This window comes from Poromitra crassiceps (assembly GCF_964638095.1).
Source record: "Poromitra crassiceps genome assembly, chromosome: 10".
Lineage (NCBI taxonomy): Eukaryota > Metazoa > Chordata > Actinopteri > Beryciformes > Melamphaidae > Poromitra > Poromitra crassiceps.
In genome coordinates, this window is record NC_139631.1 from 39,285,621 (window position 1) to 39,297,232 (window position 11,612).

The 11,612-nt window shown below is 46.9% G+C and overlaps 1 protein-coding gene across 1 annotated transcript; it reads right to left on the reverse strand.

Moving 5' to 3' along the window:
• Positions 1 to 1,392: 1,392 nt before the first annotated feature.
• On the reverse strand, positions 1,393 to 11,241 carry LOC310784212 (low molecular weight neuronal intermediate filament-like; the record flags this gene model as incomplete). Its single annotated transcript, XM_083645225.1, has 6 exons — positions 10,295 to 11,241; positions 6,480 to 6,682; positions 5,846 to 5,960; positions 4,638 to 4,762; positions 2,074 to 2,284; positions 1,393 to 1,545 (listed from the first exon to the last, which is right to left on the reverse strand). The coding sequence occupies exons 1-6, from the start codon at positions 11,036 to 11,038 to the stop codon at positions 1,393 to 1,395; spliced, it is 1,551 nt and encodes a 516-aa protein (XP_083501351.1). The 5' UTR covers positions 11,039 to 11,241.
• Positions 11,242 to 11,612: the final 371 nt, after the last annotated feature.

Below are 11,612 nucleotides of genomic sequence, written 5' to 3' on the forward strand. Positions count from 1 at the left end.
TCGATGTCATCGTCAGCTGGCCCAACGCTCACAGCCACCCTCGCCTCCTCTCACCTGCTGTCTATCTAACAACAACACAAAAGCAAGGCTGCTTCTCTATCATATGAGAAGGGAGAAGGAGAGTGGATTCTGACAGGATAGGTGACTGATTTATACTACTCATTGACGAATGAAGCAATCAAAGGGGGGGGCGCAATTCATACTTCAAAAAAATATATGTGATTATAGCAGCAATTAAAACTATATTTTTCATTCCCAAAGGTTTCCCCCATAGAGATGCTGCAGCACAACCCAGCCCTCCCTTCTGAAAATATGACCCTCCCTCCCAGCACATTTGAACTTGCTATATACATGACATAATGAAATGTAATGTAATGTAATGTAATACAGTACATTTCCTGTTGTCGTGGTGGGGAGAGATGCAAAACTAGGTGTGTGTGTGTGTGTGTTTGGGGGGGGGGGGATTCTTTCTTATCAGAGTGAAGGAAAGAGAGGCATGGGTTAGCAGGCTGTATTTGAGCTTATGAAAAGGGGGCGGGGTTTTCTCCCTCTGGATTTGGAGCTAACGTTGGGCTGGAAGAGCACCGTCTATGATCAAAACCCTCACGTACAGTTTGTACTCTCCAACTTTTATTATGTACAAATCAAATAGCACCGTAAAAGTTGGACGGTTGAGTTGTTTCCTATGCTGCGGACCTGTGGGGGCCATCTAAACGCCGGTGTGCTCCGGACCTGTGGGGGCCATCTAAACGCCGGTGTGCTCGGGACCTGTGGGGGCCATCTAACCGCCGGTGTGCTGCCAGAACTGTGACTTTTCTGGGTTAAACCCTCGTATCCATCATTAAACGGCACGTGAAGTGCGGCTCACATGGGGCGAAATCATCCCCCACTTCCTCACAAAACGCTCTATGCAGGTCCAGCTCTCCTGTCACGTCCTCTGCAGGACATCACGCTTGTCTATTCCATCTCCATCTCCAGCTACTCCAGGCCTCTTCTCCATCTAATACACTTTAGTTTCAACACCAATCACTTGTGAATTGCAGAGCAAACAGAGACGGAGTGGAGTGTTGCACAAGTGTGTGTTTCTGTGTGTCCGTGTGTGTGTCCGTGTGTGTGTGTGTGTGTGTGTGTGTGTGTGTGTGTGTGTGTGTGTGCGTGCGTGCGTGTGTGCGTGCGTGCGTGTGTGTGTGTGTGTGTGTTTGCGTGCGTGCGTGTGCGTGTGTGTGTGTGTGTGTGTGCGTGCGTCTGATGAATAATGTGAACAGGGGAGCGGATCCATATGAGTGAGTGAGTGAGACAGAGAGTGGGTTGGTGTGATGAGGATGGTATTGATGATGATGATGATGATGATGATGACGATGGCAAGGATGTTGAAGATGTGGACTCAGCAGTTTAGCTCTTGCTGATCTTGCCGGTGGCTCCTCCCTTCTTCTTGTCCTTGTCCTCCTCCTTGGCCTTGGGCTTCTCCTCCTCCTCGGCTTCTTCTTCCTCCTCTTCGTGCTCCTCTCCCTCGCCTTCCTCCTGGTCATCTCCCTCCTCTCCTTCCTGTTAGACAATACATTCATGTAAAACGTTCATAAAACGAGTCAGAGATTCGGCTTACGTGAATATATTCAATATGGTTTAAAGAGGACATGAAACATTGACTCTAGTTCATTTGCATTTCGCCACAAACAAGACAGGACACTGCTTTCAAGTGTGACATTTATCCGAGATCTGCTAGAAAGATGAACAACATTTCACCTTTTGGCCAACTAGGGCGCTGGTCGATGTCAGTAGGTACAGTACAGTTAGTAAGTTGTGGCGCATCACGTGGGATGATCAGGACAGGACATGATAGATGTAGGATATCTGTGAGGTCATGTGAGACTAAATGTGTGTGAATGTTGAGGAGAGATGTGTATGAAAAATACATATTATGTGTGTATGTATTTAAATAGAGTAACTGAAAGCTTTAAGGGGGGGGAAATAGTGAACTATTAGTGTGCAAGTCGGATTGAGATGTGCCTAAAGATTGTTGACTGCATTCTATTCGATTGAACGCAATGTGATAGGAGGATTTTTCTCTCGCACCTCCTCTCCGGCTTCCTCATCTGCCTCCTCTGCCTCGTCCTCAGCCTCCTCTTCCTCCTCCTCCTCCTCCTCCTCGGGCTTGGCTCCGGGCCTCCTGTACGCTCCCAGAGAGTAGGAGCGGGCTGACGAATAGGAGAAGCCCGAGTAGCTGGACTGGAGCATGGCCCCGCCCACTGTGCTGAGGCGGCACTCCTCGCCCTCCAGCAGCTTCCTGCGTAGACACAGACATATGGCCCGTTTGACTATCCGGAATGAACATCACAGACATCAACAATGTGCTTTTGGCCGTATTCATTCGAGATATCTATAATGTCATTCTTTCTAGTCAAAAATAACTTTTCACATATCCACAATGACATTCTTCCGAGGACAAGCGACATCACTTTAGTGGAATACCTGTGCACTGTATTTGGCTGCGTAACCGCTATTCGCTCGCTTGCTCACTCACTCACCCACCCACCCACTCACTCACTCACTCACTCACTCACTCACTCGCTCACTCACTCACTCACTCTCTCACACACAGACTTTGCATTCTCATTACAGTTCTGATTCTGGTACCCGTTGCAGCGCACAATCATTTGGTCGGGCCTCGCTCACAGAGTTGGCATGCAGCCTCTCCTCTCTCTCCCCAGAGGCTTTTCATAAGTCCACTTCCCCAGGCTGATCCCTAACTCAAGTGTGATCCTCCACTCAGGTGAGCTCCATCAGTAGCTAACGAATGGCGCTCTCCATGGTGCTGAACCCGTGTCGAGTCATTTTGTCCCCTAATTAGCCATTTTTAGCCCATTTAATCTACCCTAATTATCTCATTCAAAGACAGAGACTAAGCATTTCTTATTATAGGATTATTATAGGATTGGGTTTCTCATTGCAGATATCTACAACGATTAGTTGTAATTCCAGTTTGAGATGTCTACGATTCATTCCGACTAGTTACAACTTAATTTTAAGATATTTAAAAAATACTATGTAGATATCTACAATTCATCCTGACTAGTTACAACTTAATTTCAGATATCTAAAAAATACTATGTAGATATCTACAATTCATTCCGACTAGTTACAACTTAATTTCAGATATTGAAAAAAAAATACTATGTAGATATCTACAATTCATCCTGACTAGTTACAACTTAATTTCAGATATCTAAAAAATACTATGTAGATATCTACAATTCATCCTGACTAGTTACAACTTAATTTCAGATATCTAAAAAATACTATGTAGATATCTACAATTCATCCTGACTAGTTACAACTTAATTTCAGATATCTAAAAAATACTATGTAGATATCTACAATTCATCCTGACTAGTTACAACTTAATTTCAGATATCTAAAAAATACTATGTAGATATCTACAATTCAGGGGAATTCAAGATATCTGAAAGTGGATTTATGACTTGTCAGAATGACATGCTATCTATCTGCAACTGAATGGTAGATGTTGTGAGATGTAATGAGAAACCCCATGAATGCCAAATGTGTCCTAGGAAGAATGTCATTGTCTGGATTTGTGACTATTATTATCCCAGTGTTTGTCTCCTCTTGGGGATATCATATCATTGGGATATTGCTGTCTGTTTGGCCTATTTGCCCAGAACATCGTCACTGTTGCGGTTGCCGAGTTAGATTACTGGACGTTCTCACGCTGTGTTGCTTCCCCTCATCTGTCCTGTTGCAGCGGGGAAATAATTGATCCGTCCGTGTGAAAGAGGCCTATCAACTTGCAACTTGTCATTTATACTGAAACTAAAGGAGTTTCATTCCCACCATGCAACACAGTCGCCAGAATAAAACATTGGAAGGTCAATTTAAAAAACCTTTCCAACATTACGCGTAAATCAAATGTGAATCAAACAACTTAAACAACGTTGGTTGTGTTTAGGCAAGTAAAACTACTTAGTTAAGGTTAGGATTATGATTTGGGTTAGGCTTACAGTCAATAACAAAAACGTTAAGTGGCTTACGGTTGAAATGTAGACGACAAGACCCCTACCGCGCTATTTGAATAGCAGACTCTATGATGTGTATAACGTTGATATAACACATCTCTAGAAATGTGATTCTCTGGATAGAATTGATCCCTGCATCACGTGAATGTATCTCCAAATTGCCAGATGTTTTTATGGATTAAAAAAAATGTCTCTTTATGCTTTTTTAGTTTATCTAATAACGTTTGAATGGGTTTTACAAGGTAATAGAATTATCCCAACCCATAGAGGAGCATGTAATCTTCCCATTGAAGTCAAATCAAGGAAACCACCAAATCAGATGACAACAGCAACATAAAACACAATAACCACTATTATTGTTGCTCATGTTGATCAAAACAAAATGGGTCTCATGTGGAATGGGGCCATGTACGTCATGACATAAAAATAATACTCAAATTGTGTGTGTGTGTGTGTGTGTGTGTGTGTGTGTGTGTGTGTGTGTGTGTGTGTGTGTGTGTGTGTGTGTGTGTGTGTGTGTGTGTGCGTGTGTGTGCGTGCGTGTGTGTGTGCGTGCGTGCGTGTGTGCGTGCGTGCGTGCGTGCGTGTGAACAGAACATGCCAGACCTGTAGGCAGCGATCTCGATGTCCAGGGCCATCTTGACGTTGAGCAGGTCCTGGTACTCCCGCAGGTGACGGGACATCTCCCCCTTGGTGCTGCGCAGGCCACACTCCAGCTGCTGGATGGTGTCCTACACACAACATGAAATATTAGCGTTGTGTCATGACATGCTCCCGTGAATATGGATGCTTTCCTCACATACACATGGAAGAGCAAATAGACTAAAAGACACGCACATTCCTCACGTACACATACACTGACATATTAGCTTTTGCTTTCGATTTTCTTTGTGAATTTCTTGATAAAGTTCTCAAAATCTATTAACAAATTAAGCCTTAAAAATTAGGATAGCAGGTACAAGCACCCTTATAGTGATACTGATACCAGTAGAGACAGTCGGCATGTGTGGGAACGCCCACAAAATGTTATACGGCTGGCGCGCGAGTGGGGTAAAACCGCTCATATATCTCAATGGGCTGACTCTAAAAGAAGGTGCTGCAGCTCTACACCACAGGTTTGGGGATTCTAGAGCAGAACACAAGACATCTGTTCAGATGTGCGTTTACTGCGGTGGTTAAATCCCTGATCGTGTCTGCCTGGGCTGGGCTAGCAGCTGAATTCTCACTTTGCTCAATGGATAGAACGGGGGATTTACCCCACCCTGACCACGCCCCCAGCCAGGCTGAGCCAGCTATCCCAGCGTCTATGACGAGACATCGCCTCAACCTATAGAGCACACTACTTCATTCATTCATTCATTTTCTAATTCTTTCGTTCAACTCTGTCACATACACCGCTTGACACGGACACACGCACACACAGAAACACACACTTGACTTCACCACCACAAAACGCTTGCGGTGATTGGCTGCGAGCAAGACCATACAAATAGTCTTTTCTTTTCTAGATCCGTGTACAAAAAGGATCAAATGCAGGTATTGTTTGACTGGAGAAGTTTCGATACTACTTGCTACTGGGCTATTTGGGTCGATACCTTAAAGCGGTTCCCAACCGTTTTAGGCTACTAAAAATCTCCTTCTACATCCCGACCGGGTTGGCGCATCTTTGCACAAAGCTCTCCAATATTAATTGGGGCAAATTAAGACAGTTTAAGCCTCATCCAGGCTTTGATATTTTAGTCTTCACTACACTGCTACTATATTACAAAGCATTTTAACAAGTACTCTCCGGCACCCCCCTGCTGTTTAGGTACCTGCATCTCTCCGATCTCGTTGCCATGGCGATCCTCCATCTCAGCGATCTGCCTCTCCAGGGCCTCGTTGTGGCCCCTGAGGGAATCGATCTCCAGGGTGCGGGCCTGCACCTGCCTGTGGTCAGGGGGGCCACAATATAAGCTATTATCATCTATCATGACAATAAACACTCGAGATACTTGGGTAACACTTTATAATAACGTTCAGTCATGAGTCATTTATAAGCCTTTAATTAATGATGAACTAATCAATTAGATTCTAAACATTAATACATTTTGGAGATGATTCATGAATGCTATGTTAACAGATCAGAAATGTGTTGCGAGTCATCTATAAACTTGTAGTCAATGAAGTGTTCCTCATCTGTTATCAATGATGTGTCAATCATTTACAATTGATTTACAAGTCTTTCTGCATCCACTAATCTAAAGTGTCAACAATTCATCACCCAGTGTCTGCACTTCCAATATTTGTTTCTTGACCAAATGTAAGGTAAAGTGATTCCAGTATGTTTTAGTGTCATATTAAGAGTTTTAAGCCTATTTTGATGCGTATCGCAATAATATCGTTCATCGCAATTATTTTGGAGAGGATAATCGTGAGATGAATATTTTCATATCGTCCCACCCCTACCTGCGGTACTCGCTCAGCTCCTCCTTGGAGTGCTTGATGGCGTCGTGGTTGCGGGCGGCCGCCTCGCTCACGTTGGCGAACTTGGAGCGGTACCACTCCTCGGCCTGGACCTGGTTCTTGGCCGACAGGTTCTCGTACTGGGCCCGGATGTCTTTCAGGGCTGCGGCCAGGTCCGGCTTACTCATGTCCATCTCCACTGACACCTGGAGAGAAGAGAGGGGGAGGAGGGGAGTGCGCTCAGTGGGGGTTTGGAAGCACTACTGGGGAGGCTCGCCGGTCTACAGAATGGGTGCCAGCAAACATTTAGAGAAGCGCATAATTGTCTACATTCTATTTCATTGTTACAAAAGAAGATACAATGCTCGTCGCTCATGATAATAGTTTAACAGCTGGCCCTAATATTGACCTTAATGTAACAGCGTTTAAATCATTTGGATGCTACACTGACTTCTAGGGAGAATGGCGGCTCTATCGTTCCCACTATGCACCCTGAGCGCCTGGTTCTTGCACCATCTATGAGGCTCCATCAAGTTGCCTGGGTGTAACTTCATTACCCGCTGCACTTCCTTCAGATTAAACGTTTTCTGCTCACAAACTAGCAAGAAACTTTTATTGTGACGTACGTATAGGAAGTGAAACGTGTTTATCGCTATTGCTAGCATCATTAGCGGCGGGATTACCGACTTGGTTCAATAAAGCAAGTTGAGACAACAACAGGAGCTACCCCCCCCCCCCCCCCCCCCCCCCCCCCAGCGAATGAGTTATTAAGGCCAATTAAGGCCCATATCTCAATGTACAAACAGGGAAGTGTAGCATTTATTAGCATCTGAGAGAGCAGAAGACTGTTGCTGCTGCTGCTCAGCACAAAGTTACACGTTAGGGGCTTTAAAGTAGCTAGTAGATAATAAAACATGTAAGACAAGGACGGCACTCTGAATTGACTTCAGGCAAGTGGCTTCGTCCGTCGTGTGGCAATTAAAAAAGTCAATTGGAGCTGCCCTTGTCCTTCTGCTTTATTACCCACGGGGGTGATAAACGTTTTCATCTCACCAGCTCAGTGGCCTTGTGGTCTGAGTGTCTCCGCCCTGAGACTGGGGGGTCGTGAGTTCGATCCCCGGCCGAGTCATACCAAAGACTATAAAAATGGGACCCATTGCCTCCCTGCTTGGCACTCAGCATCAAAGGGTTGGAATTGGGGGGTTAACTCACCATGTGATTCCAGAGCGCGGTGCTGCTGCTGCTCACCTCTCCCCCCAGGGGATGGGTCAAATGCGGAGAACAAATTTCACACATTCTGTGACAATCAGTGGGACTTTACCTTTACTTTACTGAGTAACAGGCAGCAGCCCACAGGTTACACAACTCGTGATCACAAAGTTGCCAGTTCAAATCCCCCAGACCAGCTGGGAAAATGTGGTTGAGGAGGACAGTGAATGAGAAACACTATACTCTCCCCTCCTCCATCAACAACTATAGTGTCGATGTGCTCTTGAGCAAGGCACCGAGCCGCAGCTTTGTGGCCACCAGCTAGAGGACTATTGTGCTTGTACTGGTGAATGTGTGGAACTGTATGAACGTGGAAACGAGCAAGCATGCTCAAATAAAGCTTACAAATGATCTGAATGCTAAAACAAAACTCCTTACGTGGCTGTAAGAGCAGTTTGCTATGTGTGCTTGATGTGCTGGTGTGAGCATATTGTATGTCCTTCGGGGACAGGAAACAGTATATTATGTACAGTATACTATGATGTACAGGATGAGCTTTCTGTTGCAGCCGCTGGTGGAATGCTGCAGGCAGGGCTGATGAATGGACTGCTGACTCAGCTTCTCTGTGCTGTCAGTAGCTTACATAGCAATAACAACCATCAACCATCACTCAACCGCTCACTCAGGACTGGACACTGTCTGTACTGATTTCACTCACTCAGGACTGGACACTGTACTGATTTCACTCACTGAATACTGGACACTGTCTGTAGTGATTTCACTCACTCAGGACTGGACACTATACTGATTTCACTCACTGAATACTGGACACTGTCTGTACTGATTTCACTCACTCAGTACTGGACACTGTCTGTACTGATTTCGCTCACTCAGGACTGGACACTGTCTGTGCTGATTTCACTCACTCAGGACTGGACACTGTCTGTAGTACTGATTTCGCTCACTCAGGACTGGACACTGTCTGTACTGATTTCACTCACTGAATACTGGACACTGTCTGTACTGATTTCTGCCTTATTTCAGTCTTAGTATAAATCGTGGCTTTTTGTGTGTGTTTTTTTAGTTCACTTGCACTGCGACTGGATCAGTGGTGACACAGAAGGAACAGCTCCATCAAACTGAGTCACCTTGAGGAACTTCTATATTTGAACATGAATCAATAATATTGACCACTTTGTAAATTGAGAACTAGTCCGCCTGATACGTCCGTCCTGTGCGTGTGTGTGTGTGTGTGTGTGTGTGTGTGTGTGTCTCTGTGTGTGTGTGTCTCTCTCTGTGTGTGTGTGTGTGTGTGTGTTGGGCTTAAGCATACCCAGGCAGGAGCTACACGGCTTGTTTGTGTTGTGTTTTGTTTGCAGACTAACAGTGCAGTCACTGCAGTATTGGATGATGGAAGATGCTGCTGGTGTTAAAACATGAAGAGCTGAGAGTTGAGTTAGTCCGGATCGAACCATCTGCTGCTGCTTGCCTGCTGGGACGACCACGCCCTGCCTGGATTATGCTGCATTCCTCTCCCTCCCTCCCTCCCTCCCTCCCTCCCTCCCTCCCCACACTCCCCCTCTCTCTGCCTCCCCTAAGGACAAATCGCTATAATATCCCTACAGGGACATAGAGTGTGTCTGTGGTACACCCTAGGACGTTTATAGTGACCTTTATCGCACTTTGAGGCGGTGACGCTACCCTTCAAAAACGTATTATAACTGTTTATAAATGTTGCAACCTGCAAGGCTCTCTCTCCATCCCTCTCTCTTCCTCCCACACACACACACACACACACACACACACACACACACACACACACACACGCGCACACACACGCACACACGCACACACGCACACACACACACACACACACACACACACATAAACATAAACACAATTAACTAAATTTAAACTTCACTGGGCATGAGTGCGTGACGAGGACGCTGTGGAGACGATCATTTGCCCGTTTTATGAGGGGCGTGATGGAGGAGGGGAGGGGAGGGGAGGGGAGGAGGGGGGAGGGGAGGGGAGGGGGGACAGCGCCGTGGTGCTGAAACGGAACTGCAGTGCCATCAATTTCCCACTGCGCACTGTTCACTTTGCACGAGCTAATACGGACTCAATTTATGACCCAACTGGTCAATTCCTCATGTGAGGACACTGGGGCCCTGCAGGGAACTGCCAAATATGTCAACACAACATGTAGACATGTAAACATGCGTTAGAATGTAATTCATATTATACAATATTAGTCTATAAGGATATAGGCCATTATGACACACTATTGAGTAGCACCGACTCACTATAAGTTATATCGGAATATATGAGTAGTGTGGAGATGTGACAATTGATAACTGATCACAAAGGTGAGTCTGTTTGATGTGGTGATTTTTGGCTATAGGGTAGTAGAGAATGTATTCTAGTCTATGTTGAAAACTGTTGATCGTGGAGTATTACGGTGCTGTTTAGTTTGGGTAAAGTTCAGTCTGTGTGGTGAATATTATAGGAGTATGTATATTAACTTTGAGGATGGGACATTGAACCCAGTGCTTTGGTAAGAAATGACTCCTATCGGGACCATGAGGTGCTGTAGGCTGGTAGGCTACCTGTGAGGCCTGCAGCGAGGCCTGCATCTCCTGCAGCTCCTCCTCGTGCACCTTCCTGAGGAAGGCGAGCTCGTCCAGCAGCGACTCCACCTTCTTCTCGAGCTCGAGGCGCGCGAGCGTGGCGTCGTCCACGTCCTTCCGGTGCCCGCGCAGCGCGCTCTCGGCCTCCTCGCGCATCCTCGTCTCCTCCTCCAGCTTCTCGCGCACGCGCTCCAGCGCCTCGCTCATCGTCACGCAGTCCAGGTGCATCTGGCTCTTCTCGTGCGTCAGCTCCTCCACGCGCGCGCGAAGCTCGCGGATCTCCTGCTCGTACAGGTCGTGCAGGCGCGACGGCTCCTGGTGGCGCTGGCGCAGCAGCGTCACCTCGGCCTCCAGCACCTTGTTCTGCTGCTCCAGGCTGTGCACCTTCTCGATGAAGGACACGAAGCGGTCGTTGAGGCCCTGCAGCTGCTCCTTCTCGTTGGTGCGGATGATCTTCAGCTCGTTGGTGACCGCCGTGGACTGCGTCAGGTCCATGTCCGGCCCGGCGGCGGAGAAGACGCGGCCGGCGCCCACGGACCTGCGGTAGGAGGAGGAGGAGACCGGGGCGGCTCCATAGGTGCGGTGCTGCTGGCTGCGGTACCCCGAGGAGAGCTGCAGGCGAGACGGGCTGCTGTGCGCCTGGACGCGCCCGGGCCGGGGCGCCTCTCCGAAGATCTTCCGATACGAGCTGCTGCTGCTGTACATGTCGCTGGAGTAACTCATGTTTCCCACTGCTGTGCGCGCCTGCCTGGGAGAGAGAGTGTGTGTGGAGTTTGGGAGTGAGTGTGTGTGTGTGAGAGAGAGAGAGAAAGTGAGATGCGAGTGAAGTGCGGCCAGGACAGGTGCTTTTATAGCGCGGGCGCCGGCGCGTCATGTGACGCAGGGACAGCAGGAGATGAGGGGAAAACCTGCAAACTCCTGCAGAACGCCTCTCAGCATCCTCTCTAGGGAAACACGAAGTCACTCATGCGGTTCCTCTCTGCTCAGCCCTATACCTCTGACAAGCTCATCACTTTGAATTAAGATCTCATGCTTGTTAAATGGCTATATGTGGGCCTATTTGGCTGTGGCAACTTATAGATCTATTAAACTGCACTCTCATAGAGCTATTATTGCAAATGAGGCTGTCATCATGGACTGTTATTGACACGCAAATAAATACCACATCATAATAAAGGAAAAAGGGGGACAAATCACATATTTGTTGATAGGCTATACATGTCTTACACACGTGTTCCCTATAACCTATTATGCTACTGTATAAACTCATAAACTCCCAAAGGGGTGATCAGTGTCC